Genomic DNA, 27854 nt, shown 5'->3' on the forward strand with positions numbered 1-27854 from the left:
CTAACCTCCTCCCCTGGCTGTTCCTGAGGCTGACCTTTTCTGTGCCTACCGAGTCATTCTGGAGTTCAAGAAGGGCCAGGAGTCCACCTTGTCCCCTGGGAGTCTGAGAGAGATAAAGATTTTTCCAAGCCACAAGCCACCCCCTTCTGATCATGTGCAAGTGCGTATCATTTTACTTTTTCCATCAACATTTTTGGACCTCTTCATTTTCCATAACTGGGTTCTAGCACGGTCAGTTGCACCTGTCCCATCTCATCCCTGGTACCACCACCATCTGCCTATGTCCTTTCTTCCTACAAGTCCCCTCCTGCGACAGCACAGCCTTCCTGGAAAAGGGTGGTTGTGTTGTGCCACGGGGCCAGCAGACCACTCAGTCACCCTGCTACTCGAGTGTCTTTCAGCATCTGCTGAAAAGAGTATAGCAATAGCAATAGCAATAGCACTTACATTTATATACCGCTCTATAGCTGGAAGCTCTCTAAGCGGTTTTACAATGATTTAGCATATTGCCCCCCAACATTCTGGGTACTCATTTTACCGACCTCGGAAGGATGGAAGGCTGAGTCAACCTTGAGCCCCTGGTCAGGATTGAACTTGTAACCTTCTGGTTACAGGGCGGCAGTTTTACCACTGCGCCACCAGGGCGCAGTATGTGTGTGCCTACTCTAATTTTAGAACATGGTCCCACTCTAGAGCAAAACTCAATCATTTCTTGGAGAGTTGCACAGGAAACACTCAGGTAGATTAGCATTGCAAGAGATGCCAGATGCAATCTACTGATTATAACATCTCTTTACAAAAACACAGAGAGATATGAGACAGTAGTGTTCCTTTGCAGGGATGGGGCAAGGGAGAGATTTATAGGCAACAGAGGACCCTTTGTCAGTGTATGTTGTGGTGATTAGCCATGGTCTAACCAGCCAGGGGCTGTTGAGTGGGGAAGAGGGTCAGTGGACATATCAGCTGCCACCACTAACTTATGGGGAGCTACAGTACAGGAACAACCAATAGGGCAGTTCACAGGATCAGCACTTGGGGAGGAAACACATCCTACCCAACTTTGGGAGACGTGCACCTCCTATTTTGTGACCATTTGTGAGTGTACCGCAAGGTAGGAGATTTTATTTTATTTCTATTTTATTTATTTATTTACATTTTATATCCCGCTCTTCCTCCAAGAAGCCCAGAGCAGCATACTACATACTTAGGTTTCTCCTCACAACAACCCTGTGAAGTAGGTTAGGCTGAGAGAGAAGTGACTGGCCCAGAGTCACCCAGCTAGTATCATGGCTGAATGGGGATTTGAACTCGGGTCTCCCTGGTCCTAGTCCAGCACTCCAGCCACTACGCCACGCTGGCTCCTGGTTGTTTGCTAAGCCCCAGATTCCATCCCCAGCTTTGGAATGAGGTAGGAGGGAAAAACCACCCTACTCAGCTGGGGCTTGGCAAATGAGCACGCTTCCCACTTCCTACCTTGTTTCACACGCACAGAAGCTATTCACCACCAAAAACTGGGCTAAGGAAGCCCAGCTTGGTTTTTTGTGCACATTTGTACTGCTTGGGACCATGTGGCTCCTGGCGGCCATGCGGTGGCAAGCCCACTTAGGGAGCGTGTCGCTTAGCCCAGGTTTTGGACCACACATTCACACGGTGCATTATGGAAGCTCCGGGGGCCTCCAGGCCCCCAACCTCACTGCTACTGGCAGAAGCTGGTAATTGTCTGGGTGGCCAATGCAACATAGACAGAATCATCTGAAGGGGAGGTAAGCTTTTCGCGGCTCACAGATGATCACAAAATGGGAGCAACCAGAGCTCCTGGACTTGGGTAGGACATGTTTCCTACCCAAGTACCAATTGTGTGAACTGCCTTATGGTGTGCTTGCAGAAGGTGGTCACAGCCTGAGCAGGCACAATTGATATAATTGGCTGATGTGTGCTACTATAGGCAAGGCATAGACCAGACCTTTCCTCTTCTACTCACTCATAGGTGGTGGAGGCAGAGTATTTAATTTCTTACATTTTTATCTGGGCCCATACAAAAATGTCCCTGGGCGGGTCACATGCATTGCGCTCTGCCACATAGGTGGCTGTTGTGTACAGATCCTTGAGCCATCAGGAGTGTTTAAAGTCTAATAACTGACATGTTACTAGCAAATATAATGGAAGCTCATATAATGCTTGTCCTAGATCTAGACAAGATATTTGATGTGAAAGTTGCCAAGTTAATTAGCATTCTCTTTCAGAGGGTTTCTCTCCCAGTATGCAGATAAAAGATTTTCGGGGTGTGCATTTACATTTCACCAATATTTAAGGGGAGCAGTGTATGCAAAACATTATTTATATATCTTTTAAAAAGGCACTCCGACCTGTAAAATGGGAACAGAAGCAAATACTTGGGATGTCTCATCTAGCTTGAATTGCATGAGTCAGCATGATTATAAAACATGACTTTATTTTAACAGGAAAAAAAGAGAAAATGGAACAGACATGGAGTTATTTCTGACATAAATAATAAACACAATATACCCTGGTCCCGATCCAGAAATTCTATGCTTGAATAGCCTAATCAGAACCGATGCTGCTCACCCTGGGGCGTGGGTGAGAAACTGTGGGAAGGGGTGCTAGACTAGCCCCGCCAACCCCACTGATCCACTGGCCAGTGGTTTGGTAGAGGAGCACCACATGTGTTCCCCTCCCCAGAATGGGTATGAGAGTTCGCTGTCCTGCCCCTCTCTGCATAGCAGTCGTTTATTCAAGTCATGGGGACCTCTCCTTTACAATGGCCCAACGGAGAAAGAGGATGCTTAGATATTACATAGGCACATAAACTCATTCCACACAATACGTAGCCATCTGCATTGATATTGCACAAGCAGCCTCTGCTCCAACTTTTCTTATGAAGAGATGGAGCAGATGAGAGATGAACTGTGTTACATTTTTTTGGTCTGCTAAAAGGCATTATGGCAGAGCCAAAGGCTAGTCAAGGAGCACATTATGACTTACTGTGCTAGAACAAGTCCCTTCACCCAGACATTTTTTTTGCCACTTCAATACCTTCTAGCTCACAAAAGATCCAGCTCGATGCCTCACCCTTCTCTGTTTTGTCGATGTATCCAGGTCACATACTAATTATTATGAGTTATAAACAATAATTACAGAATTTGATAACACAAAGCACTAGTTTTTGGTTTATTCCCTTGACAAGACAGAAGCTATGGCCTCAGATGCTGGCTCACAAATAGGGCTCTCTCATTGCTGACATCCAATCCCACACTTGGGGTAAACACAGAACTCCATCTGTCATAGCCGCAACAGGAGCTCCATGCTGTATGCTTTTACTCTGATAATGTCACAGGCTGAGCCACAAGAAATGGGTGAACTACTTTACAAATTACTGAAGAACTAGTGATTAAATATGTTAATATGTTTCTAAGCAATGTATACTTTATCTTCCTTTGTAAAGGACTGATTTTTGCAAAGACGCAGAACAGCAACAGAATTACTGGAATTAGTTGCTTTTGATGTAAACAGTGAATATTTAATCTGCCATGTAGACCATAACTGCTTTTGAGATTTTTAGACAAGATTATTGAAATTGTAGCCTTATTATTTGGGTTCAAAATTCAAGTTAAGCATATAAATAAATGATTCAGAACAAACAGGCACACACTATGTTTTGCCAAAGTAAATATATAAATACTTGTGCTCAGATCTTATGATCAAGTCAATTAATTCTGGCAGGAGTACACCATGAAGGTGTACAGCAACTTGTACTCCAGTACAATACACATTATTTGGAAGGCAAGTCCTTAATTTGAGTGGGAATACAACCTTAGAACGCTTAAGCAGATGCATTTGATTTTAAACCTATTTAGCCCCCACAAGAACTCAAGGACCAATTCACACAAGCAGCAGCTACATAGGTGGCTACTTCTAATGTATCTACATGTGTGCTGGATAACACTGGAAGCAATTTGTGTGTAAAGCAATTTTCTCATATGGGTTTCAGTCATGACATCTCAAGATGATGCAGTGCCCACTCAGTTACATTAGAAGCAAGCCTCAGAATCTATTATATTAATTCTCCTGGGTGTGCCTTGGAATGTGCATCCCAGAGCCCAGCTGATTGGCTGGGCGGTGGACGCGCCTGATTGGCTGAGGCACACCCAGGAGGATTGGTTGCCACTGCAGCGGCCCGGCCGTGAAGGCCAGAGGTGGCAGACCAAGCCTGGCTGCGGAGGCAAGGCCCAGGAGGGGGGAAAGAAAGGGGGGGCAGAAGTGGCAATGGGGAAGAGAAGTGGCTGGGCCCGGAAGCAGAGACTGGGGCAGAAGGGGGGGGAGAGGCAACTGCCGGCCCCAAAGAGCGCACAGATGCTGTGCGGGGTCGGCTAGTACACAGGAATTGTGTGAGTATGTACATAGATCGGTCATCACCACTTCTATAATCCCAGAAACACAAATGGGAATATTCAAGATAAAGTAAGAACTGCAACTGCTATGCTTTGGTGCTTATAGCTTTTCTGTGGTACAATGGATAAACACTTTTGATAACCTTAAGACAGAGACTACAGATTCCATAATGTCTATGGGCTAAATCTCACGACACATGGATGGTAGCCATGGATTTCAGCCAAGCAGTGCCCATTTCAAGGAGCATCAGCAGACAACTTTGTGTATGCTACTGCCATGCACTGAACTTAAACCTGAAATTATTTTACCAATCCAAGCTGTGCTCAGCATATGGTGACAGCATGTACATTACCATCATGCCATTGGCTGATGAAGTCAAAAGTCAGCACTACCTGACTAAAAAATGTGGCTGCCACAAGCTGAGTCATATGAATTGGGCCTAAATTTCACTCACAGCCTTGTAGGGAAGAAGGTGTTCCACTCTCTCTGCTATCTAATCTGGGTGTCCCATGATCAGTATTTCTATCTCCTGTAAGACCCTTTCGACATAATCTATAATGGAACAGCAGCATACAACTAAAACAATGAATGAGTGAATTTTCCTCTGCTCAGTGAGCCTTAACATTTCTTCTCCTGATGAGCAATTACAGAGCCCAGCTCTGAGGAAAAGCACAAAGCTGAGCTGCATCACTGCCCAGCAGGAGAAGAAATGCTACGGCTCACTGAGCAGAGGAACATTTTCACTCATTCACTGTTTTATTTGTATGCCACTGTTCCATTATAGATTATGTCTAAAACATTTGTAAAAGCTTGTATTCCATTTATTCTACTATATAAATGTGATATATGCAACTATCTTCAGAAAAAATTCTGGATATTTTCATTTTCTTCCCTTAAGGCAGGAGGCCACCAACAGAAGGCCACATCATAATATCACTGCGATGGAAGGAAAACAAGAAGTAGCAGCCATGTCCATCTAGTGGTGGTTCTCTCTCTGCCACCCCAACAAAACCTTCTGCTTTCAGAAGCGTATTCTTAGCCAGGTGGCAAACTGTTTTAACTTCTTCACATATTTATTATTGCTCATAAGGCCCTTAAATTTCTCAATATACGTTTCTTCCTTCCAGATCCCTTTATTTTTCTTCACAGCTTTCAGTTCAGCTTGAAGTAGCCTCTTGTGAAGCTTCCAGTATATGTGCGATTCATGAGCCAGTCCCTCAACACGAACAGTCTTGCCAAGGCCTTGTCTCAGGATCTCTTCATTCAGGCAGACACTGGAAAATCTACCCTGTTCAGAAAGGACATTAGCAGCATTACTGTGTGTCTTATATAAGAATAAAAAACAACAGCATTGGCAGTACTTTGTCAAGTTAAAAAATATTAATATACAGTGTTTAAGGAAGGTTGTCAATATTTCTTGTGTCTTTACTTACCTTATTTATTACCACAAGGCAATCAAGTGCTGATTCCTTCCTTCCCAGAAGTTGGAACCACATCATTTGTGAAGGTTGCATCTTTTCTTTCAACCAGATTGTGCCATCTGGTGTCAGCTCCACACCAGCAAGCCTGATCAGCAACAAACCATCTGAATGCCCTAAAGACACATACACGACCAGAGACACTTTATTGGCTTAATAAACCTAAGCAGATATACAGCGAGGTTAAAGTCCCCCACTTTACATAGAAGATTTCAAATTTGAGGGAATGTTCTTGGTTTTACAGCTAATGTTTCAAAACTGTTAACATTTCTGTGCTCTGATTGAGCCAAGAACTATTGCAGAAGTCAACGGCATTATTACAGTGTGAACCATCTTATTATTTTTTTATGTAAACCATTTTGCATTTCTAACTGAAAAGCAGCATATAAATAATACTAGTACTAATAGTAAAAAAATCAGGAACAGACATCCCCCATCAGACTAATAGCAGCATGCTGGACTAGGACTGACAAGATATCGGTTTAAATCTTCTTTCAGCCATGAAGCTCACTGGATGAGCCAGTCACATTGTCTCTCAACCTAACCTGCCTCACGGAATTGATGTGTGGATAAATGGAAGGTGGCGGGGTAGGGGGGAGAACCAGGTGTGCTGCCTTGAGCTCCTTAGGGGAAGGGCTGTAAATAAATAATTCAGTTTCTGTCTCAAAAATGGTCAGGACTGAGACATGGTGAAATGGAAACTTCCAGAAGTCACCTTTCCTAGTTAATTATTTGAACCAGTACAGTTTAGAGACTTGCATTGTGCCAGAACATCTGCAGTGCATATATCTTATTTCTTTTTCAACCTAAGTACAGTGCAGAAACCTGCTAAAAGGAGCTACAGTGGACTCTGGCTCGACAGCACATGTTCCATGGTACACAGGGCTCTAACAAAAAGAAAGAAATGCACCTCAAACATCATAGTTTTAGTAAGTACACAATGCAGGTGTTCCCATTCAAACAGCAATGTGTGAAGCAGCCCTCCATTTAGGACATTTGCACCCTATAGCTAGGAAGGACCACAGTACAAAAGGGACAGGATTCCTGCATGGAACAGGGGCAGGTCTTCCTGTCACTGCAACATGTTATGGAAAGAACCAAGTTTGTGGAATGCTTATCTGTCTCAGAGTGCTGGAACGCCCGATAGGTTCTGGTCTCTGGTCACCCTCCCGTAGCTTCATTTCCAAAACTTTTGCCTTCAAACACCTGTACAAAAGTGGCTTCCTTTTGTGCATTCCTCACAAGTGGAGAGGTGCCAGACAGGCAGCTGGACATGACATTTAGCACTGCCACCTAATGGCGCAGTGGGGAAATGACTTGACTAGGAAGCCAGAGGTTGCCGGTTCGAATCCCCACTGGAAACACGTATATCGGGCAGCAGCGATATAGGAAGATGCTGAAAGGCATCATCTCTTACTGCGCGGGAGATGGCAATGGTAAACCCCTCCTGTATTCTACCAAAGACAACCACAGGGCTCTGTGGGCGCCAGGAGTCGACACCGACTCGGCACATTTTACCTTTAACTGGATATAGAGGCACCTTCTGTAGAGTGGAATATATTTACATTATATACTAATATTTAGTGGAGGGAGAGCAACTGTCCAAATTCATTTCAGCAGAGCATACTTCCGGGACACTGTTGCTTGTTGCTGGTATCTCCCTTGTATTTATTTTCAGATTGTGAGCTTCTTTTGGACAGGAAGCCTGTCATTTTTTCCTTTTTTTTTTTTTTTTTTTTGCTCGTCTATGTAAATTATCTGAGAACATTTTTTGTTGAAAAGCAGTATATACATATTTTAATAATAACAATGATAATAATTAATGTGAGAACAGGGGCATACCTAGGTAATTTTGGTGCCCGGCCCTGAAGGGCTTCGGAGACCCCCAACGTAAGTTAAAATTAAAAAGTCTTGGGGGGGGGAGAAGTCAAACCTGCATTTTATGGCAGCGCCAAAAGGTCCAGTGGGGCCTCCAAAGTCCCAGAGGGGCCTCCTGCCACCACCCCGCTGCCCTGCGGCGCCAAAAAATTCAATGATCCTAGCTACGCCATGTGCGGGGCCGAAAGGTGTGGGGGTGTGTGGGGGGGTGTGAGGCGAGCAGGCCTCCCCCACCCCTGTGGTGGCAGTGGGCAGAGGGGGAGGAGCAGCTGGGCTCCACTGTTCAGCCCAGTGGCCCTTGAGAACAGCGAGGAAGCTCCGTTCAGTCTACTCAGTGAGCAGGCGGAGCTTCCTCGCAGTTCAAGGGCCAATGGGCCAAATGGTCGAGCCCAGCAGCCGCTCCCACTCCATCCGCCGCCACCACAGGGGTGGGGGAGGCCTGCTCAGTTCACCCCCACACCCTGGCCACATAGAAGTGTTCTGTGCTGCAGTTTGATGCTGTGGGGCAGCAGTGGGGTGGGTTAGCAGCAGGAGGGCCCCCTAGGCCTTTGGAGGCCCCCCTGGGCCTCAGAGGCCCCAGACTGGATCCCCCAAGTTCCGGGAGTAAGAGCGCCTCTATGTGAGAACTGCAGTTCAGACACAGCTGAGGGGAAAAAGCATAGGGCACACAGAACCACAACCAGTGCTGAATTTCCAGGAACATTTCACTAAAGATCTACTTTAGGCCCAAATATATGCTCAGTCAATGGGATTTTTAATGTGTTTCCTTTGATTTACAGATCCCCATGCCACATCACAATTGGCTTTTGAAAGTCCTTTCAGTTTCAAAAGCAATTTGCCATGTAGTGTGGGGGTGGTGGGGTGGGGAGGGCACACACACATGCACACTTGCATGCTTGGGGAGGCTCCTTCAGAAATGCCAGCCCAAAGTCTATTAGGACAGGCAGAACTGAATGCACAGTTCTTTGGGTCCTAGAATTCTATGTTTCCTTTGTTGGATTCCCTTTCAAAAAGTTTATTAACATTCTACTAAAATTTCCCAGCACATATTCTATTTGTTTTGCATGCTAGAGATGGCTATTCAAGCATGCCAGGGAATTCATTTATTTTTTTTCAAAAATCAAGTTTGAGAGTCATTCGAGAATGTTTAACTTTGTCATTACTGGCTTAATCATCCTTCTCATACTACTTACATCTCTTCTGTAAGGATGAAATGATTGGAAGGATAATGGGGACATGTTCAATTTCTAATCCTCGCTCAGTTATCCGGTGTAATCGCCCCCGTAGCTTAACATTCTTCTCTATAAACTCTACTGGAATATCCAAAGCATGGCTGAATTTGGTTGTCTATTGCAGGGGTGGGTTGCGGGAGAGGAGAGAAAGGGAAGAAGGTTCAAGCACAAAAACTACAAAAACATATGCAGAACGTGGACCTTGACAACAATTTAATGTGCACAACAAAACTCCAGCAAAATCTTTCAAAATCTCATCCATTATAAGGCAGAATTGGCTCTGCTCTTTCTGTGGCAATGGCAAATGCTAGCCCTGTACATTGCCCTTTCAAAGCTTAACGCACCCATGGCCCCATGATGCACATACTGTGTTACTACCCACCACAAGATGGGTACACTTTCCATCTTGCGGGTAAGGAAGGAAAGTACTCAGCAGCTCCCCTTCAATTCCAGGCAGGGCCGCCATCAGAACAAGGCATTCTTGGGCAGCTGCTGAGAGCCCACCATCCTACAGGAAACCACTGCTGACACCCGCACTGACACCACAGGTAGGTTTGGATCCAGCTAGCAACTGGAAGCCAAGTGGAGCCCCTCCCTTACCATGGCAGTGGACACCGGCTGCCTTCATTCTCAGTGCTCCAGAAGCAGCAGCAGCAGCATTCTGGCCAGCAGGTGCTATCCACCATGCCCCCCCCCGCCAGTGTCTGCCATTATGTTAAGGGGGGGGGGCATGAGAGGTCACCTTGCCTGGGGCTCCTTCAATCCTGAAACCAGCTCTGGTCCCAGTCAGTTTCATAAAGGAAACAAAATAATACAGTAGGGGGAGAAATGTGGATCACAGGGCCAACGGTACACTTTGGGCCAATGTTATACTCGAAAGAACAGTATACAGAGGGAGAAGCGCAAGAACTAGTGGTGAGTGGAGCAGAGCTTGTTTTCAAAGTGGAATTTCCCACCAGACTGGCCCTTGAATATGCTGCTCAAATCACAACTGGCCTCTACTGCTGAGAAGGCTGGGTCACCAGGATATATTTACCAAACCTTCACTCCTGTTGTCCTGCAAGGTCTCTTCATAAAAATAGAAGACCTTGCAAACAATGCCTGGAGGTTCTGTAAATAAGCAGAATAAAACAGGTTTGGGGAATGTGCTCAATTCAATAATCCAAGGTCGATCCAAAGGATGTGACGTACCATAGAGAGAGAGATGTACAAAGAGAGAGAGGCATATTTCCATATGAGCACAAGTTAAGAAATGCTTGTGGCAACAAAAGCTACTGCGATGGTCGTATGGTAATATTTCAAGCTGCAGGTGGGCTCACATGTTTTAATCCTCCCTCTTAAAATGTTTCAAAACGTCCTAGAAATAGAAAAGCAGCAAAACAGGCAAACAGCTGGACCAGAATCATTCTCCCTGGCGCTTTCCAGAGTAGACCCTACAATGGGGTCTGGACATATTTCGGAAGTGTGCTTCCACATTTCCTGCATCCTGACACCGCAGTCCCTACGTAGACAGCAGGGTACTGTTCACATTTCCAGTGCCTTCTTTTGAATTCAATCACTGCGAAATGGAGCTAGGGCGTGGTATATCCGGCATGGAAAAATTGCTGTTTTTTCGGGTTGTTAGTTGCTGCGAGACTGCTCCCCCTGCTGTTTACGTTTGCAATGCGACTTGCCCAAACAGAGGCATTTTGCTGCTAATGAGCAGCTAGTCTGGAAAGCGCCCCTGATGTGCTAGCTTGCTGTTTGCAGGACTTTATTGCACGGGGGAGGATTCAGAAATGGCATCTTCCACTTGCAGGGGGAGTTCAGGCCTCAGTTAGAGAAAGCAGCCATTTAATACAAGAGGTGGAGCCAGACAGTGGTGATTCTCTTTAATTAGCAGGGGGAGAGCAACTGGCCTTATTCATCCCCAGCTCAGCATCCCTCCAGTGGCTATTGCTGGTGCCTACCTTTATGCTTATTTTTAGATTGTGAGCCCTTTGTGGTAGAAAGCATGACTTGTCCCTTTAGCTAAGCAGGGTCCACCCTGGTTGCATATGAATGGGAGACTAAAAGTGTGAACACTGTAAGATATTCCCTTTATGGCATGGAGCCGCTCTGGGAAGAGCAGAAGGTTTCAACTTCCCCCCCCCCTCTGGTTTCTCCAAGACAGCACTGAGAGACATTCCTACCTGCAACCTTGGAGAAGCTGCTGCCAGTCTGTGGAGACAATACTGAACTAGATAGATCAATGGTCTGACTCAGTATATGGCAGCTTCCTATGTTCCTTATTTATGTATATCTATGTAAACTGCTTTGAGAACTTTGGTTGAAGAGCGGTATATAAATATTTGTAAAGAGGGCTTTCACAGCATGCACCTGACCTAACAATTATCATGATGAGACTGTCTCCAAGTGGGAAGTTTAACAGAAATTCTAACTGACCAAAGCAAATGGAGAGCAATTACTTTCTTATAACTTTCCCTTTCTCCCTATACAACACCTAGCTGCTATAGGTGTTTGATAAAAATTAAGTATTATTGAACTCAGTCTGTAACTTACCAATTTAATGCTTTTCCCAAGTAAAATCAGGCCAGCTATTGCCATTCCTGTGCTGATGCTCTGCAGGGGGGGAAAAGGTTTCAAAAATCATTAAAGAAGATGATGTACTTTGAACATCATCTTCACGAACATTGTGGATGCCAAACTACAGGTGGCAGACACACTGAGCTTACCCCACGATTTAATTATTCTGAAATGTAGTTCTCCTTGAAAAATGGTAATAGAATTATTCAAAAACGTGACACATGGACAATATATTTGGTCTGTTTTTCATTGTTTCCTTTTGGTTTTGACCCTTTAAGCTAGGCTCAGGCTATCACTGACCCAGGGCCCAATGAGATCCTAAGTGCTCCTATCCAGCCCCCAGCATAATCCCTGGCATCAAGGCACCCACCCCACCATCATGCCATTATACATTTCAGCCACTTCCTCTCTCCCTCCTGGTAAGAACACAAGTGGAAGCTCAGCTCTGCCAATAATTCTTCCATTATGCACCAGGTTCTGTCTATGAGCCACAGCAAAAACAAGAGCAGCTAGGCTCCAAGTTCCCTCCCTCGCTTTTTCAAGATAGGGCTCAGAGAGATTCCTGCCTGCAACCTTCAACCTTGGGAGAAGCCGCTGCCAGTCTGTGAAGACAATACTGAGCTAGATAGACCAATGGTCTGACTCAGTATATGGCAGCTTCCTATGTTCCTATGACCCAGACCAGAATCTGAGAGTTCCCCAGAGCTGGAGTCCCCCAAAGTAGCTTTCTCAGGTCCTGAGCTTCCTGGGGCAGCACCCTCACAACCTGAGCCCGTTACAGGGCCAGCCTCTCCCACATCATCACGTTCTTGATATCTGCATACCAGCAACACGCTCAGCAGGAGCAGATGGGAATGGAGGAAGAGTGCCAAACTCTGGGTCAGAAGGCTGCCTTTTTAGGGCTTCCAGGCAGGGAGATGGGAGACTAGGAGACGTACTTAGGGTTTCCATATGATGTCAAGTCAACTTGCTCCCTTGGACCTCTCCTAAGCCTTGCCAGAGGGTGTGGGGCAGGGGGAAATAACATGACATGTAAAACAAGAACATTACCTAAGTCTCTGTTGCTGTTCAGGTAGAGGGGGTTTTACCCACATTTCTGCTAGTGAGAGTGTGTCAGTGTGAGCAGAGCCAATTTGGGTGGCCCTTCAGCCTTTGCTCAGTTCAAAGGATGGCCCTGTTACGTGGTTGCCAATTAGGATTTCAAGCATTTCTGCCATCCGATTTCATTTGTAATGTATTGCAATTTGTAATCAATGACAGTTAATACATTTTAAATTTAAAAAAATAAATAAAAACCTTTAATTCTCACCGAACTCATATAAAATTAAATCAAAAAATACAAATAAAATAAATAAATTAAATCAAATAAATAAATAACTCACATGGACTTTATGGTAATATAATGAGGTCATTCACACAACCAAAAACTGTGTTCTACCTGGGTTTGGGAGCTGTGTATGTTCCCAATTTTCGTTTGTGTGGAAGTAAGTTAGGAGGAAAATCTAGGTAGCTTTTCCTGCTACCTTGCTTCCACACAATCACTTGTACCCAGGTTTACCTCCTACCTTGCTTCCACACAACCAAAAATTGGGAGCACACACAACTCACAAACCTGGGCAGAACACTATATTTGATTGTGTGAATGTCCTCAATGTGTACATTGCCAATACCCCATCTGTCTTAACTATATGATTTTATATGATTTAACATATATTTTAAGAAATCAATACTTGCAATATATATATTGGAATATATGCAATGCAGTTCAGTAAATGGAAATGATAAAATTTCAAAAACTATCAAATACCAAGTAATTGAATTAGTCTCAGAGATCAGAAATGGTTTTTGTTTTGGCTAGGCCAAACTTCTAGTCTGTGTAACAGCTTTGCAGTTACTGGGATGAATTCTCAAACTTTCTTCTTTTCAACCTTGAAGTTGAAAATGTTGTGTGAGGTGCACACACTGCTCTAAATTAAGATGTCTGCTGAGGGGGAAGGAAGACTCCAAAAATGGTGAATAAAAATGCATGATAATGTTGCATTCCTGAAGAACATTTCCTTGAGGCTCTTTGATCTCAGTGGACATTTACCAAGGTTAAAACTAAGACTGCTGTAAACCACCCAGAGACGGAAGTTTGGGACAGTGCATAAATATAATAAATAAAATATTAGTCTGCTTAAAATATTCTGATCATGTATTTATTAATTAATATTTGCATACCACCCTTCATCCTAGGACCCCAGGGTAGTGAACAACAAATTCAAAAGAGTAAATAAAACAATAATAAAATTTTATTAGAAATATGCTGAAATCATCCCGCCATCAAGGTAAAACAGAGGAGAGATACTCATTAATGGAAGGCCTGTGGGGAAAGGGTGATTATGAAGCTATTCCTAGAAAATCAGGCTGCAGACTTCAAATCTATTTTTCACATGGATGGTTTAACAAAGGATGCAGATCACTTTTTAGAAGAAGCATTCCTCCTTGTACTCCTCTCTCACACAGGAGAAAATGCCTCTTCTGAGATGATACCTGCTGTGACTCAGGTGCATTATCTGAAAAATAAAAGAAAAATGCTTTTTTCTTGAGAGCTACTGCTTCATTCATTTGCAGATCAATGGATTTAAAACTAATAAAACTAATCAATTCATATTTCTTCAGCTGAGTAATTTTTGTTATTTCAAGACAAGTTTTAAAGTTGGAGGAAGAAACATCAATAACCTGCGCTACGCTGATGACACCACTCTGATAGCTGAGAGTGCAGATGATCTGCAAGTTCTAGTAATGAAAGTCAAGGAGCACAGTGAGAAAATGGGACTACGACCAAATGTAAAGAATACTAAACGAATGACAACGGGCACAGCAACCAGTCTCAGAATTGACAATGAAGACATTGAAGTAGTGGATAGCTTCTGCCTTTTAGGATCGGCCATCAACAGTAAAGGATCCAGCAGTCAAGAAATACGCCACAGACCAGCACTTGGTAAGGTTGCAATGAAGGCCTTGGAAAGGATATTTAAATGCCATGACGTGTCTATACCTACAAAGATTAGAATCATTAGGACAATGGTTTTTCCCGTGACACTCTATGGATGTGAAAGCTGGACACTGAAGAAGCAAGATAGAAAAAGCATTGACGCTTTTGAACTTTGATGCTGGAGAAGACTTTTGAGGATTCCATGGACAACCAGGAAAAAAAATAAATGGGTCATAGAACTATTCAATCCAGAATTTTCAGTTGAGGCACAAATGACCAGGCTCAAACTATCATACTTTGGAAACATTATGCGAAGACCCAGCTCCCTTGAGAAGTCCATAACGCTAGGAAAAGTTGAAAGAAAGAGAAGAGGACGACCAGCAGCAAGGTGGAAGGATTCAATTACAACAGCAATAAATGCACCACTGAGAGACCTTAAAGGTCAAGTTGAAGACAGATCATCCTGGAGAGAATCTATTTATGTGGTTGCTAAGAGTTGACATCAACTTGATGGCACTTAATCAATCAATCAAAAGACCTTAACTTCTTTTGCAGTCCTATGCATGTTCACTCCAAAGCAAATCTCACTGTTTAATGGGACTTATTTCCAAGTAAGTGGTGTAGGTTTGCAAGCCTTTCAGTCCAGACTTGTCAAACAAACATTTGCAATATTGTCGACACAGACTCACACACTGACAGAGAGAGGTCAGGCAGAAAATATACAGATGTAATAAATTAATGTCAGAATCGGCTGTCACAACTTCCCTAATATTTGCTAACTATACAGAATTCTAAAATGCTTGCAATTTGGGAGTCAAATGTTTGATGCTAAAAATGGGCTAGTGTGTGGTATACTGCAAAATGCAAAAGTATGTTTCCAGGACCATGCATTTACTATACAAGTTATTTCAAAATGTCCTGGGACCCCACAGAAGTGGCATTTGATTCTATGCAATGAAACCCTCAACTCCATGGCAAAACCAATACATCTAGGTTTCACTGTCAATCACTTAGGTATATGGCAGTTAATATATCTCACCTCCTGCATAAAGGGCTTCCACTTATTTAACGTAGCACTGGTGACTGTTGTCACCTTAAGCGGCTCAGCAGGGAAATGCTTGACTAACAAGCAGAAGGTTGCTGGTTTGAATCTCTGTTGGTACTATATCGGGCAGCTATTTAGGAAGCTGCTGAAAGGCATCATCTCATATGAGGAAGCAACCCCTCCTGTATTCTACCAAAGACAACCACAGGGCTCTGTGGCCACCAGATGGCACAACTTTACCTTTAGAGATCCAGGACCTGTTTTTTTTGTGCCAAGTACAATCTTAAAATGTGAAACTAATCATAAATAAGAGTGTGTACTTCTTAGCACAAGTAATTAATTCATGGCATTTGCTGCCTTGGAAAACGGTGATCATTATTTATTTAACTTTCATTCTGCCTGTTATGTACATCTCTAGGCGGTGAACAAAGCTACTGGCCTAGATGGCTTTAAAAAGGAATGAAATATACTCGTGGAAGAGAGGCCTGCTGCATCACTGCAGCACAGTCACGGCGGCTATGTGGAACCTCCACGTCCAGAGGCAGTATACCTCCGAAAAAGAGTTGAAAAGGGAGGACAGGGAGGAGGGACTATTGCCTTCAGGCCCAGCTTGTGGGCTTCCAGGGGCGCCTGGCTGGCCAGTGCGCAAAACAGAGAGCTGGACCCTTCATGGACCACCTCTTTCAGTCTGATCCAGCACAGCAGCAGGGGCTCTTTCTTTGGGTGTGTCTCCGAGTACAACACGGAGTGCCCACCCAGCTCTAGAAACGAACCGAAGCCCGCACCCCTGGGTTACGAACTGGGAGGTGGCGGGCAGGATGCCTCGGCGGAAATTAAGCACCCCTGAACCATTGCGCTGCGCTCGCTCGTGGCACAGGCGCCTGTTTGCACCCTGACCCGGAGGAGCCCGGCTGCCTCCACTGAGCCTGCGCGTCCCTTCCCTCCCTGCTCTGGCCGCGGTGCCCGCCCGGTGTAGCAGCACTGAGACGCCTCTTCCTGCCGCAGAGCCATTAGTCCCGCTACGTACCCTGACGAGGGTGAGATGCGCGTCCGCCCACTCGGAGAGGCGCGCGATATAGTTCGCCGGCTCTCTGCCGGGCTGGCCCGCCATGGCAGCCGCGGCTCCTCCGCTCGCGCCTCCGTCGTCCGCACCAGGCCGCAGCGCCGCCTGCTGGTCGCCTGTGGGGGTTGCATTGCCTGATTGCCTCTCGCTCTGTTTCAAAGGAGCAGCAGCGCTTCCCCCGCCCGCTCCCCCTGCTGCTGCTGCCGCCGCCTTTTATTCTTTGACATAACAGGCCAACCCAACACCCACCACTGCAACAAGCACTTCAAAAGGGAATGAGAAGCCGAGGTAGCTTGTTTACATGGCAGCGTGGATTAAGCATCCTTGCTGCCCTTATACTTTTTCTTGCACGAAGATTATCTCTACACAGTAGCGCCGTAAGAAGCTCTGAAGGGGCCTGTGTCTGCAAGAGCCGGAGCGTGAGGAGCTCAGCTGCCTTATACTGAGTCGGGCTATTGGTCCATCTAGCTAAGAACTGCCTACACAGACTGGCAGCGGCTGGCTTCTCCAAGGTTACACACCAGAGTATCTCCCAGTATCTCTGCCAGTGGCACTTTTACCCCTGGACTTTGGGGCCGAAGTCCAGGGCCTCTCCATACCCCCTGGGGGCTCCCAAATCCTCCTTTTTCTGCCTGGGGTGAGTGGTGTGGTCACCGCAGCCCCACTGATTATGATTGGTACTGGCTGCTTTAGAGACAAGAGTGGGGAAGAAATATGTGGGGTGATGGGGATATGTTAAGTTGCATGTTGAAATTTGATTGATTAAGTGCCATCAAGTCAGTGTCAATGCTTAGCAACCACATAGATAGATTCTCTCCAGGATGATCTGTCTTCAACTTGGCCTTTAAGGTCTCCCAGTGGTGCATTCATTGCAGTCGTAATCGAGTCCATCCACCTTGCTGCTAGTCGTCCTCTTCTCTTTCCTTCAACTTTCCCCAGCGTTATAGACTTCTCAAGGGAGCTGGATCTTCGCATAATGTGTGCAAAGTATGATAGCTTGAGCCTGGTCATTTGGACCTGTTGAAATGTACCTGTTTTATATTCTTACATTCTTGTGAGTTCATTTGCTGTCTGTGCCCTCAAGAACCCACGTTAAAAATACTGTGTTTGTCACAGTGTGTGTGTAGGGGGAATGATGCTAAACTTGCGGGAGGCGGAGGGGCTACAAAGGCTTTTCGGTCCAGGTTCCAAAATTATCTACGTGCACACCTCTGCTCTCTCCCCAGCTGAACATGGGAAATCAGATAATTTCCCCATAGGGATTAATCGGAAACTCAAACAGTTTAGTCACTCTGAGAATTATCAGCACTCTTTCAAGGCTAGAACTGCCAGGATAGGACTAGTATGATCATGTATATGTTTGTAGTGTGTATAGGTGCTCTCCAGCTGCATGTCTCAGCAGTGATGAGACTCAGCACTTTGCCCCCACCTCTGCAGTGCACAATTATGACATCACCTGTGTTTTCTCTGTTGTTATGTGCTCATTGTCTTCTTGGTGATGGTTAAAGCTTTAACACTAAGCTTTAGCCATCAAGGTGTGGAGGATACAAGAGCAGCAGCATCTCTCTGGGGCAGCTTGATTTTCCAGCTTGGTTTCCCCAAAAATAGATGGGGTGAGCATGTGTATGCCCTTTAAATATACAAATGAATGTAAGAAGTATCTTTCTGTTCTCGAACAGGAATTTGTAACTACAGGAGGCAGTTTGAAACTGAGCAGTCCAGCAGATGTGTATTTCAGCAACTCTTAGATGCCAAAATCTTTCGCTTCCTTTCTTTATTTGGCTCTGTAAATAAGCTTTGTCAAGGCTTAATTCTAGAGACAGTAAGGGAAAAGATACTACATTGCCTGGAGAAGAAGCTTCACCCTGGAAATACATCAACTTGAAAAGGAAACTACAGACAAATGAACAACAATAAGACAACCTTCATTTTGTGAATCATCAGGAAAAGCAAACAAAAACAAAAACCCATAGATTTCTTCACGTTTAAGAAAATCACCTCATAACAAAAATCATGACACAATGTGTAAAGTATAAAAGATCACAGGTGGTCACCACTAACATGGAGAGAAGTCCTTTCTTGCCAAAGAAAATGGCTACTTGGTTTCTTTTCTGGCCCAGTGGCCTTTTCAAACCAATCACAGAAGACATCAATCATGATTAAACATTGATCTGACCATTTTGACTACTGTTTTGCAGACTGAAAGGTAATTTTCCAGTTTACAAGGAACTGCAATCTATCTGTTCTCTCAAGAGAAAGAGATACTTCTCCAAGGTAAGTAAAAAATATACTTTTGTCTTGCATGGGAACAGAGTTGTGCAGAGAACTGGATGCCCCATCCCTCTTTATTTGCAGGAAATGGTTTGGCTTGAAAAGCATAAAGCAATTCATGGTTTCCCACAAGCCTAAAAAAGCAACAAACTCATACCAGAAAGTCTGTTGTGAGGTAAGGAACATCAAAATTGTTGCTTAGCTTTAGGACATGTGAAACCACCAGTGTGGAAATAGACCCTTAAGAAGCAAGTCGTGTATTGCTAATAGAAGTGGGTGCTTGGTTCCATTTTTAGTCCACTGGTCTTTTCAGAACAGTCAATGAAGACTAGGTGTGCAGACTTCCAAGGAATTAGTAGATTTTAAAAAATGAATTTTTTTTAAGTTTCTAAAACTGTTTGTGTCATAACTGCTTTGTTTAGCAGCAGAACATTACAAAACGTTCTGGAATGGAATCCCCCACTCTATCCATCACTCAAGCCTCATTTGCAGGAAACTGTTCCTGAACTTCATATAAAAGGAATGTTACCCCCATTTGTATATTATATTGTATATTATAGCTCCAGAATTGATGGGCAGAAAGTTTTCAAAATTCATATGGGAGTAGCACATGAGGGTAGCATTAAATTTGTTGATGTTCAAGGGAATCAATCCAGCTGTTGATTTTTAATTTAAAAAAAATTTAATTAAAGAATATAAATTCATTAATAATCAACAAGCAGATTGATCTCCTTGAACACCCACATTCAATCCTGCAATCATGAAAGAATACATTGCGAACCAGACCCAGATAACAAGAGGTGTGTAGTTGGAAGAAACCACTTTATTGAACACAAAACCTGCAACGAGGAATTAAACTAAAGTGTGGGTACCCCCTATGTGGGTCAATCTCATAGGAGGTATACTCACAGGCGGGTGAAGGACCAGGCTTTGATTTGGCTCAGTACCAGACTAAACCTCTTCTTAACCACGAGGTTACCCCGATGAGGGGATGCATGCCACACCTCAACTCAGGGCAAAGGCACTGAGCAGCATTCTCTGGCATGCATCCGAATGGGAGTGGATCCAGCCCGAGAGTCACAAGATCACCAAGCCTTCCTCCATATCCCCACTCACCATAACGGCCCTCCAGCCCAACACCAATGCAATTAACCTACCCTGACCCACACTTGTCTCCAAAGTGGCCAAATAATCCCCGTGACAACCTCAACAAAATCAGAGAGAAGTAGGCAAAATATGGCCACAACCATTGCCAGCCAGCTGCGACCCAAACAATTCCTACTTGGCCCCAAAAGGCGACTGGAGTATCCCTCACTGAGTTAAGGGATGGGCAGGAGGGTGCCTGCCCTCAGAGCAACAGAAAGGAAAGTGATGGAGCAGGCTGCTTATGCAGGCACTCCTCAATTCCGATTGGTCCACCGGCGACACATGCTGGGGGACTAAAATGGTGGCCTGCATGTTTGTCTCTCAGCCCGAGCCCGCAACTCTGCTCCGCTCCGCTGTCCCCCCCCCCCACTCAATATTGCCGCTTATGCAGCACAATGGGCAAGGAGCAGCTGAGTGAGATTTCAGAGTTTTCTGCCCAGCCATTTGGGAGTTATTAATATTTTCTGTTCCCCATTGATTCTTATGGAGAAATTATGATTTAATCCAGAAATTCAGGTGCAGCTCCCTCTAGAAGCAGCCTGTGTTCATTTCACATGATTTCTTACTTGTAGATATGGATCGTGCTGTGCGGAAGATACATTCATGCCACACTTCATACAACACATGTTTTCCCTCATACAACTGGGACTTCTCTGTAGTCAGATTATGGTGTTCAAAGCTGCTGCTAAAATGGGATTACACAAGATGGGCACAGCTCTCCTGTCACAATCAAGTTAAGCATGTAGGTCATACCCAACAATGACATTCTTGTGTGCCTTTTCCCCTATTCACATTGACAATATTGGTTAGTTTATTCCACAACTGTTACATTAACTAGACATACAAGTATCATCTACTCATCAACATAGGACAGGGTGTAACAAGGTTGGACTGGGCCCTTGGACAAAAGTGAAGATGGATGCCCTCCCACCCTTGCTTTAGAGAATGAAGAGCAAGCTGTCCTTCAGCTCTCCCTCAGGAGCCCAGGGACATTCATCCCCTACCCCTTGTTCCATCATAGCTAAGTCATAAGGAGAACCCTGCTTAAGAAGGCCAAAGGCTATATCGTCCAGCATCCTGTTCTCAGAGTGGCCAGCCAGATTCCTCTAGGAAGCCACAAGCATAAGGTGAAGGTATATCTTGCTGCCTTTCCCGTGCAACAGGTAGATGAGGCATGCTGCCACCACATGCATTGAGGTCAGGTTCCCCTGCTGAGCTTACACAAGTGGTGACGGAGACTTTTCAGTGATGGGACCCCTTTGTAGAATGCCCTCAGGTTCATACAGCCAATGCCTATTCTCATGAGTTCCTGGCATCAAGTAAAAACCATTTTATTTGCCAGGCATTTTAATTCAGTGCTACTGATGTTTTTCTTGCTGCTACTTCAGGCCAAGGTTTTAGCCAGTGTTATTTACTATTGCACTCCTTTTATGATCTTTGTGTGGGGTTTTATTGGTTCTTTATATGTTTTAGGGCTTCAAAATAATCTTTGATTGGGCATGATATAAAAGACAATATATACGCCACTATTAAATGCTTCAGCTGTTTTCAGTTCAGTGGTAACTGAAGACACAGGTAACTCAGACATTCCTTAATGAAGCAATCATCTTTCCTACCTCAGATTGGCAAAAATGGTCTTAGAAGTACAATGCTGGAAAAGGGGTGCAGGGAGGAGAGGGAAGTTATAGCACAAAATTCAGATCAGTTTGTAACACCATTACTAATTAATGGTGAAAATGCCCCCCAACAAAAGCGCTTGTTTTTAGCAATATTTTCGATCAATAAACAAAAAGAAAAAAATTAGAACAATGTTTTTATTGAAACAAAATAGAGAGCTTCCAGGATTTTCTAATGAGATGTTTCCATAAACCCAGCACTTTAACAATAACAAGGAAATCATAGTGTGGACTAATGCTTTGCAAGTAACAAGACTTAAATATTTTAAAAGCTTTAAAGTGAAGAGAAAGAAAACCTCAAACACTTCTGGTTCATTTCCTTATTTTAACAGTAATATTGCATTTGGCCATTTTTAATTACCAAAGGGCCAATAATTTCATTCTGTTCTTCAATATGATTAACAACCACTTCAAAGTATCAAAGTAAATTGAACTATTTGTATTTTAAAATAGCAATGCCCTAATTTACAGCATATTATATAGATAAAAACCAAACTTATTCCAATATATACATTATACCTCTTTTCCCCCTTTATATACAGTCAGAGTATATACAGTCAAAGTATGAAATAATTTTGAGTTCCTAAACCACCTTTTAAGAAGTCCATTTGGTCTTTCTTCAAGAAGTGAGCACACAAGTGTTATAAAAAATGGATTTGATTGTATATAACTTAGATTGCCTTGAGTAACTTGTTTTAGGCTTGTTCAAAAGGAAGGCAATTATTATATATTATACAATACCACTCTGGCTATGTCTGATGAACTTTTGAAGATTCACATGGAGCTAGAATTCAGGTAAAAGCAAATAATATTCTTAAAATCACAAATGTATAGTTAATGGCACGCTCATAGGAAGCTGCCTTATACAGAGTCAAACCATTGGTCCATCTAGCTCAGTATTGTATGCACAGACTGGCAGCTGTTTCTCCAAGCTTACAGGCAGGAGTCTCCCTCAGCCCTATCTTGGAGATGCCAGGGAGGGAACTTGGAACCTTCTGCATGCAGGCATGCAGATGCTCTTCCCAGAGCAGCCCCATCCTCTAAGGGGAATTCCTTACAGTGCTCACATGTAATCTCCCATTCACATGTAAACCAGGATGGACACTGCTTAGCAAAGGGGACAATTCTTGTAGTAACAAGCCTGAATTGCCCCCTTTGTTAAAAAGTGTCCCCCATGGTTTGCATTTGAATGGGAGACTACATATGTGAGCACAATAAGATATTCACCTCAGGGGATGGGGCTGCTCTAGGAAGAGCAGCTGCATGCTTACATGCAGAAGGTTCCAAGTTCCCTCCCTGGCATCTCCAAGATAGGGCTGAGAGAGACTACTGCCTGCTACCTTGGAGAAGTCGCTGCCAGTCTGTGTGTAGACAATACTGAGCTAGATGGACCAATGGTTTGATTCGGTATAAGGCAGCTTCCTATGTAACCCAGAAACAATAGCAAAGCTTGGGAAACTTAATAAGGATAGTATTTGCAGGATACAAGCCATTGAGTAACAAGTTCTTATACAGCAGTTCTTATGCAGTACTCACCATACTGCCTCTCTCTTTGTGATAAGATGACTATCTCACCTGTCTTGTGAACGGTGTGTGTGTTCCACTTTTCATAATATGAGTGTACTCGATTACTTGAATGCTCAAAACTGCTATCAGGAATCTCACGTTATCCCCCCAAATGGGAAGCAAATATGTACCGAGGCTATTACTACTTGTTATCATTTATTCCAATGATGGGAACAACCTCTATAATCAAATTTCAGTGAAAGTCTAAATCAGACTTTAATTAGAACTTTCTCCCACTGATGTACATTTGTCCTGTGTAATGAAAGTTATATCAATTGGCATAATTTGTTTGCTTTCCCACACAATGCAGATACTTTCAATAACCTAGGTTTTGTCTTCATTTAATATCAGTTCAGGCAATATTTTAAAAGCAAGGCGGCTGAGGCTTTAGTTCATGAACTACTTTGTTTGTTGCAGTTTTCTCAACTCTGTACACTGGGTGGAAATTATAGATAGTACAAAATGGTGGATTCTGATGTATGAAATGCTGATGTGAAGATTCTGCATAAGAACTGAGTATTTTCCTCTGTACTTTGTGGAAAATTAGTCTATTCATATTCTACTGGTACATAGGGAGAAACAGTCACTATATTCAATATGGAGCTATACTACCATCTTCCCTTATATTTTCTCTCACACACACACTCACACCTCAGCTTCAGTCTGCATTCTGAAACAGACAAAACAAGTACTAAAGAATAGCGACATTTGTAGTAACTAGATAATGTTTTAAATGTATTACATATAGGGTTGTTTTCTGTTATATGGTTTTAATCCGTAGGAATTTGTTGGTCACATCAATGATCAATGGCTGACATCCTGACAAAATTTATGTCTCTCTGAAATAAAACGGACATGCCTAACTTCATGTCTAAAGTAAAATTTGTCAGTATGTCAACCAGTGTCCAAGACTAGAAAATGAAGTTTTAAAATATTAGTGAAGAGACAATGCTGAGCTACTAAACACCTTATAATGTAGAAGAATGGTCACTTAATTCTCTCTCTCAGATTTGTGTATGCGCATGCCCAGATTTAAGACATCTTCCAGTCTATGAAAAAGAACTAAATAAATCCACCAAGGAGAGAGCTGCTGTTAAGTCAGGCGTCAAAGACCTAATCTCCCCCCAGCCCAGTGGGACTCCTTACCTTTTTCTCCTTCAACAGTAGACAAGCTGTTTTGAAAGTTTCAACTGTGATTTTTATATATAGTATGCGGGCATGGAGTTGGTGTTTGAGAAACGCAAGCCCAAAGTCTAAGGCTGAACTAGCTGAATGGTTCACGCATCACAGTCACTGGGTAGGATCCAGACTAAGTTAGTCATGACTAAGCACCACTTATGAATGCTTTATTTTTTGCTTTGCTATTGATTCTGGATTTTAGTTTAGCCATTCACATAACTTACTCCAGCTCAAACTAATTTAAATGCATAGACTTTATCTTGGCACAGGGTATAAACAGTAATACGGAATTGCAAAATATAAAAAGGTGATCTAGATATTTAGTGTGTGTCTCCTAGAACTCTCATACCTTTTTCCAGAAGTAGCCCCTCACTAAAGACAGTAACCTTTAAAAAAATATGCAATGGGCTTTTCTTTAATGTTAAAAACAAAATGGATCCAGAATAAAATATACATTCATGCCACTAGATATCTTCTAACGAACTATTATATGCATATAATATAAAACCAAGATTATTTTATTTGTGCTTATTCAGTCAATGAAAGCAGACTGAATTTAAGGCAAACAAAATCAGGTTATTGTAAACAATTAACGAAAAAAAGTGTTTAGTGAAAGCACTATGGATTTTTCATTCAAGTAAATAGATCTGATTATACAAACAGAACTATGTCACAAAGTAGATAATGTGCTATTGTTAATCTGAAGTATACTCAGGCTCAAAACTCCATGAGAAATTCCAGCTGATCCATCTAACTTGGAAGCCTTTAACATCAGCTTGATCTGCAGAAATCAGCAACTGAAGCTTTTTGTAGAGGGAGACCAGAATTGCCACTTGCTAATGTCTGCACATCAAGCTGCATTAAAGATGCAGAAGCTGCAACTAGTCAACTGGCAACCCTATATTCTATCAACCAAGTCCAAATGAAGACAGTAGGGCTCAGCCAACACAACATACCAGGAACCTGAAACCAGTTACTTGAAGAACATCCAAGAAGTGACCCCCAATTAAACAACTTGTCACGAGCAAATAAGACATCAATATATGGATTCAGTAGGAGTACTGCTACTTAATGGGTTTCTGAACACAATAATGGGCTACAATCTTAAAATTCTACTTATTTAGAGCACTGCCAGAGCATCCAAATCAGTTTAAGATAACTTTGGAAATGCTTTAAATAAAATATAATCTTTAGATTGTAGCCTATTATTATGATCAGAAGCCTATTAAACAGTCATACACTTTCCGATTGAATCCATGGACCTAAATCCAGATGCTAGTACTCAACTTCCTGCTAAGTTAGGTTACAAGTTGTTTAACGGAAGGTCATTTTGTTTTCCAGGCAGGACATGAATGTGTCAGGTGGGAAGGAGCATTCATCAAAGTAAGAGTACTATTAATTGGTATTTACTGTTGATATAATTAAAATGCCTTCCGATACTCTGATCCTATTCCCATTTCCTTGGAAAGAAGTCCCACCAATTTCAAATGAACTCACTTTCAGGGAAGTGTGCTCAAGATCTATGCATTATCTTCCTGTTCTACTCTGACGAGAGCTCTAGAAGAAAATGGTATACCATAAGTGATAGAGATTCACTTGCAATCAAGAAAGCCATTTCAGAAAGAAGTAATCTCTTGAAATAACCAGTCGAACAGAGTCAGAAAATACCTTTGATATTATTATTTCAGCATTTCAGCATCAGAAGTCTGACACTAACCTGCCATACCTTTTAAAGGTATTTTAATAATCACAAAAGATGTATAAAATACATCAAACATACTACACAGTGCCTCCTTTTTATGTGACATACAACAGGTTGTGTATCATTAAGGCACTAAAGAGGAGATTCCTCTTAATTTTCATTGCAACAAATTACTTTGCCTGCTATAGATCTGTGGCATCAGCCAGGAATGATTGAACAACCATCTTCTATTACAACTGGATGAATATTCTATTCTTTCTTCAATTATAACGGTATGACTGTGTCTGTATGTTCATGTTTTAATACAGTATTCAGTCACTATCTTGCACAACCTCTTTTTGATAGGCACCAAGTTTCTTTTATTTGGTCCTCTTTGGGCTCTACACATTAAAAAGCAAAAATAGAGATGTTCCGTTCTTGGCGAAGCCACAATCTACTTATTTGTCCACAAACTGAATTCACTGTTCCCACACTAGTGCCTAACCTTTTAAGAAACCCTCTCTTCAGTACTGGTTAATGTAACCCATGCATTACTGGCTGTGATTATCAAGATGTCCAGTGAGCCATTCCCTCATACTAATTTTGCAATGAAGAAACCATTCCTATTTGCAAATTAAAGTGTCTTGAAATAATGTGTGTACATGTTTAAAAAACTAATATTCACCATTATAAAAATATTCCTCTTATCAACCTTTAAAGCTTATAGAAGCCAGGAAAATACATTTGTGAGAAACTTTTATAGTTATTGTTTTCTCCCCTCAAGCGTAGTTATGCTCAGCAATACAGTAATTGGAAGGGGAAATTTTGTCTTGTACCCTTTATCCCCTCTATAGGTCTCTTAGAAAACACATCTAGTGTTTATATTGAATCAAAATTATTTTAAGCTGACAGAGTATCATATCCACAGATCCTTGTTTAGAAACATTAAAATAACTCAAATCAGAAGGCAGACAGCTGCTGCAAGTGAGCAGAACAGCAGTGTAGTCTAGAAATGCTGTTTTTCAAGTGTAATTTTTCTCCAAGAATGGTGCATCAAAAGGGCAAACGTGAGATTCATATACTACTTTCCTGGCTTTACATTTTTGTTCAGTAATTTGGCATGTGTAAACTGACAATTTTTCTAAGTGTTTTGTATTCTTATATACTTATTATGAGACACAGGTTTGTCCCAGGACTAAGCTGTAATAACTTCCCAAATGTCCCAGGTCTTTAAGTTCCATTAACTGGTTCTCCTGCATTTCCATGAAGATGATCTCTCGTCCTGCAGCTTTTTGAGTTTTGGTCCAAGGAAGAGCCACCAAGCAAATCCCAAAGCAACACATACAATGGACTCCACGTAATAACCATCAAGGGTAATGACGCAAGAGCCACCTGCTTTTGTACACAGCTGCGAGAAAGGAGAAGAAAAAGTGTTATATTCACATACACACACACCTCAAGTTAAAAGTACATTGAGCATTATGGATGAACAAGCTGCATTTAATGTAAGAGTCATTATATTAAAAATACGTTTTCCTGATTTGTTGGGCAGCTTTGCATTGCTTAGAACTTCACAATTCCGAAAAACCCCTACAAGATACTTATAAATGATAATGAAAACTGATGTGGCTATTGGCGAGAGAGAGAGAGAGAAGTGGTGGCAGCTTGGCCAACAATATACTAAGTT

At 42.8% G+C, this 27854-nt stretch overlaps 2 protein-coding genes and 2 long non-coding RNA genes across 7 annotated transcripts in view; 2 read left to right on the top strand and 2 right to left on the bottom strand.

The window, feature by feature from the left end:
* LOC128349403 (uncharacterized) lies at window positions 1-5673 on the top strand. The gene is made up of 3 exons (XR_008318805.1): window positions 1-160; window positions 5309-5453; window positions 5538-5673. It is a non-coding gene; the product is annotated as an uncharacterized LOC128349403 (long non-coding RNA).
* On the bottom strand, window positions 2433-16825 carry C3H3orf33 (chromosome 3 C3orf33 homolog). Of its 3 annotated transcripts, none has more exons than XM_053305610.1 (5): window positions 16613-16825; window positions 11540-11599; window positions 8960-9113; window positions 5844-6004; window positions 2433-5698 (listed from the first exon to the last, which is right to left on the bottom strand). In XM_053305610.1, the coding sequence occupies exons 1-5, from the start codon at window positions 16694-16696 to the stop codon at window positions 5432-5434; spliced, it is 726 nt and encodes a 241-aa protein (XP_053161585.1). In that variant the 5' UTR covers window positions 16697-16825; the 3' UTR covers window positions 2433-5431. The 3 variants fall into 3 exon arrangements, with proteins under 3 accessions (XP_053161585.1, XP_053161586.1, XP_053161587.1); XM_053305611.1 differs by lacking the exon at window positions 16613-16825 and adding an exon at window positions 15580-16555; XM_053305612.1 differs by lacking the exon at window positions 16613-16825 and adding an exon at window positions 10190-10355.
* On the top strand, window positions 16581-27707 carry LOC128349402 (uncharacterized). Of its 2 annotated transcripts, none has more exons than XR_008318804.1 (4): window positions 16581-17285; window positions 18328-18922; window positions 25828-25869; window positions 27394-27707. It is a non-coding gene; the product is annotated as an uncharacterized LOC128349402 (long non-coding RNA). The 2 variants fall into 2 exon arrangements; XR_008318803.1 differs by lacking the exon at window positions 16581-17285 and adding an exon at window positions 17299-18261 and having other exon boundaries at window positions 18847-18922.
* SLC33A1 (solute carrier family 33 member 1) overlaps window positions 21866-27854 on the bottom strand; it is a 28827-nt gene continuing 22838 nt past the window's right edge. The window contains exon 6 of the mRNA XM_053305609.1: window positions 21866-27575. Coding sequence (XP_053161584.1) covers window positions 27408-27575 — 168 coding nt within the window. The 3' untranslated portion in view covers window positions 21866-27407. The remainder of the gene's footprint in view (window positions 27576-27854) is intronic.

The sequence above is a fragment of the Hemicordylus capensis genome, chromosome 3 (assembly GCF_027244095.1).
Source record: "Hemicordylus capensis ecotype Gifberg chromosome 3, rHemCap1.1.pri, whole genome shotgun sequence".
NCBI lineage: Eukaryota > Metazoa > Chordata > Lepidosauria > Squamata > Cordylidae > Hemicordylus > Hemicordylus capensis.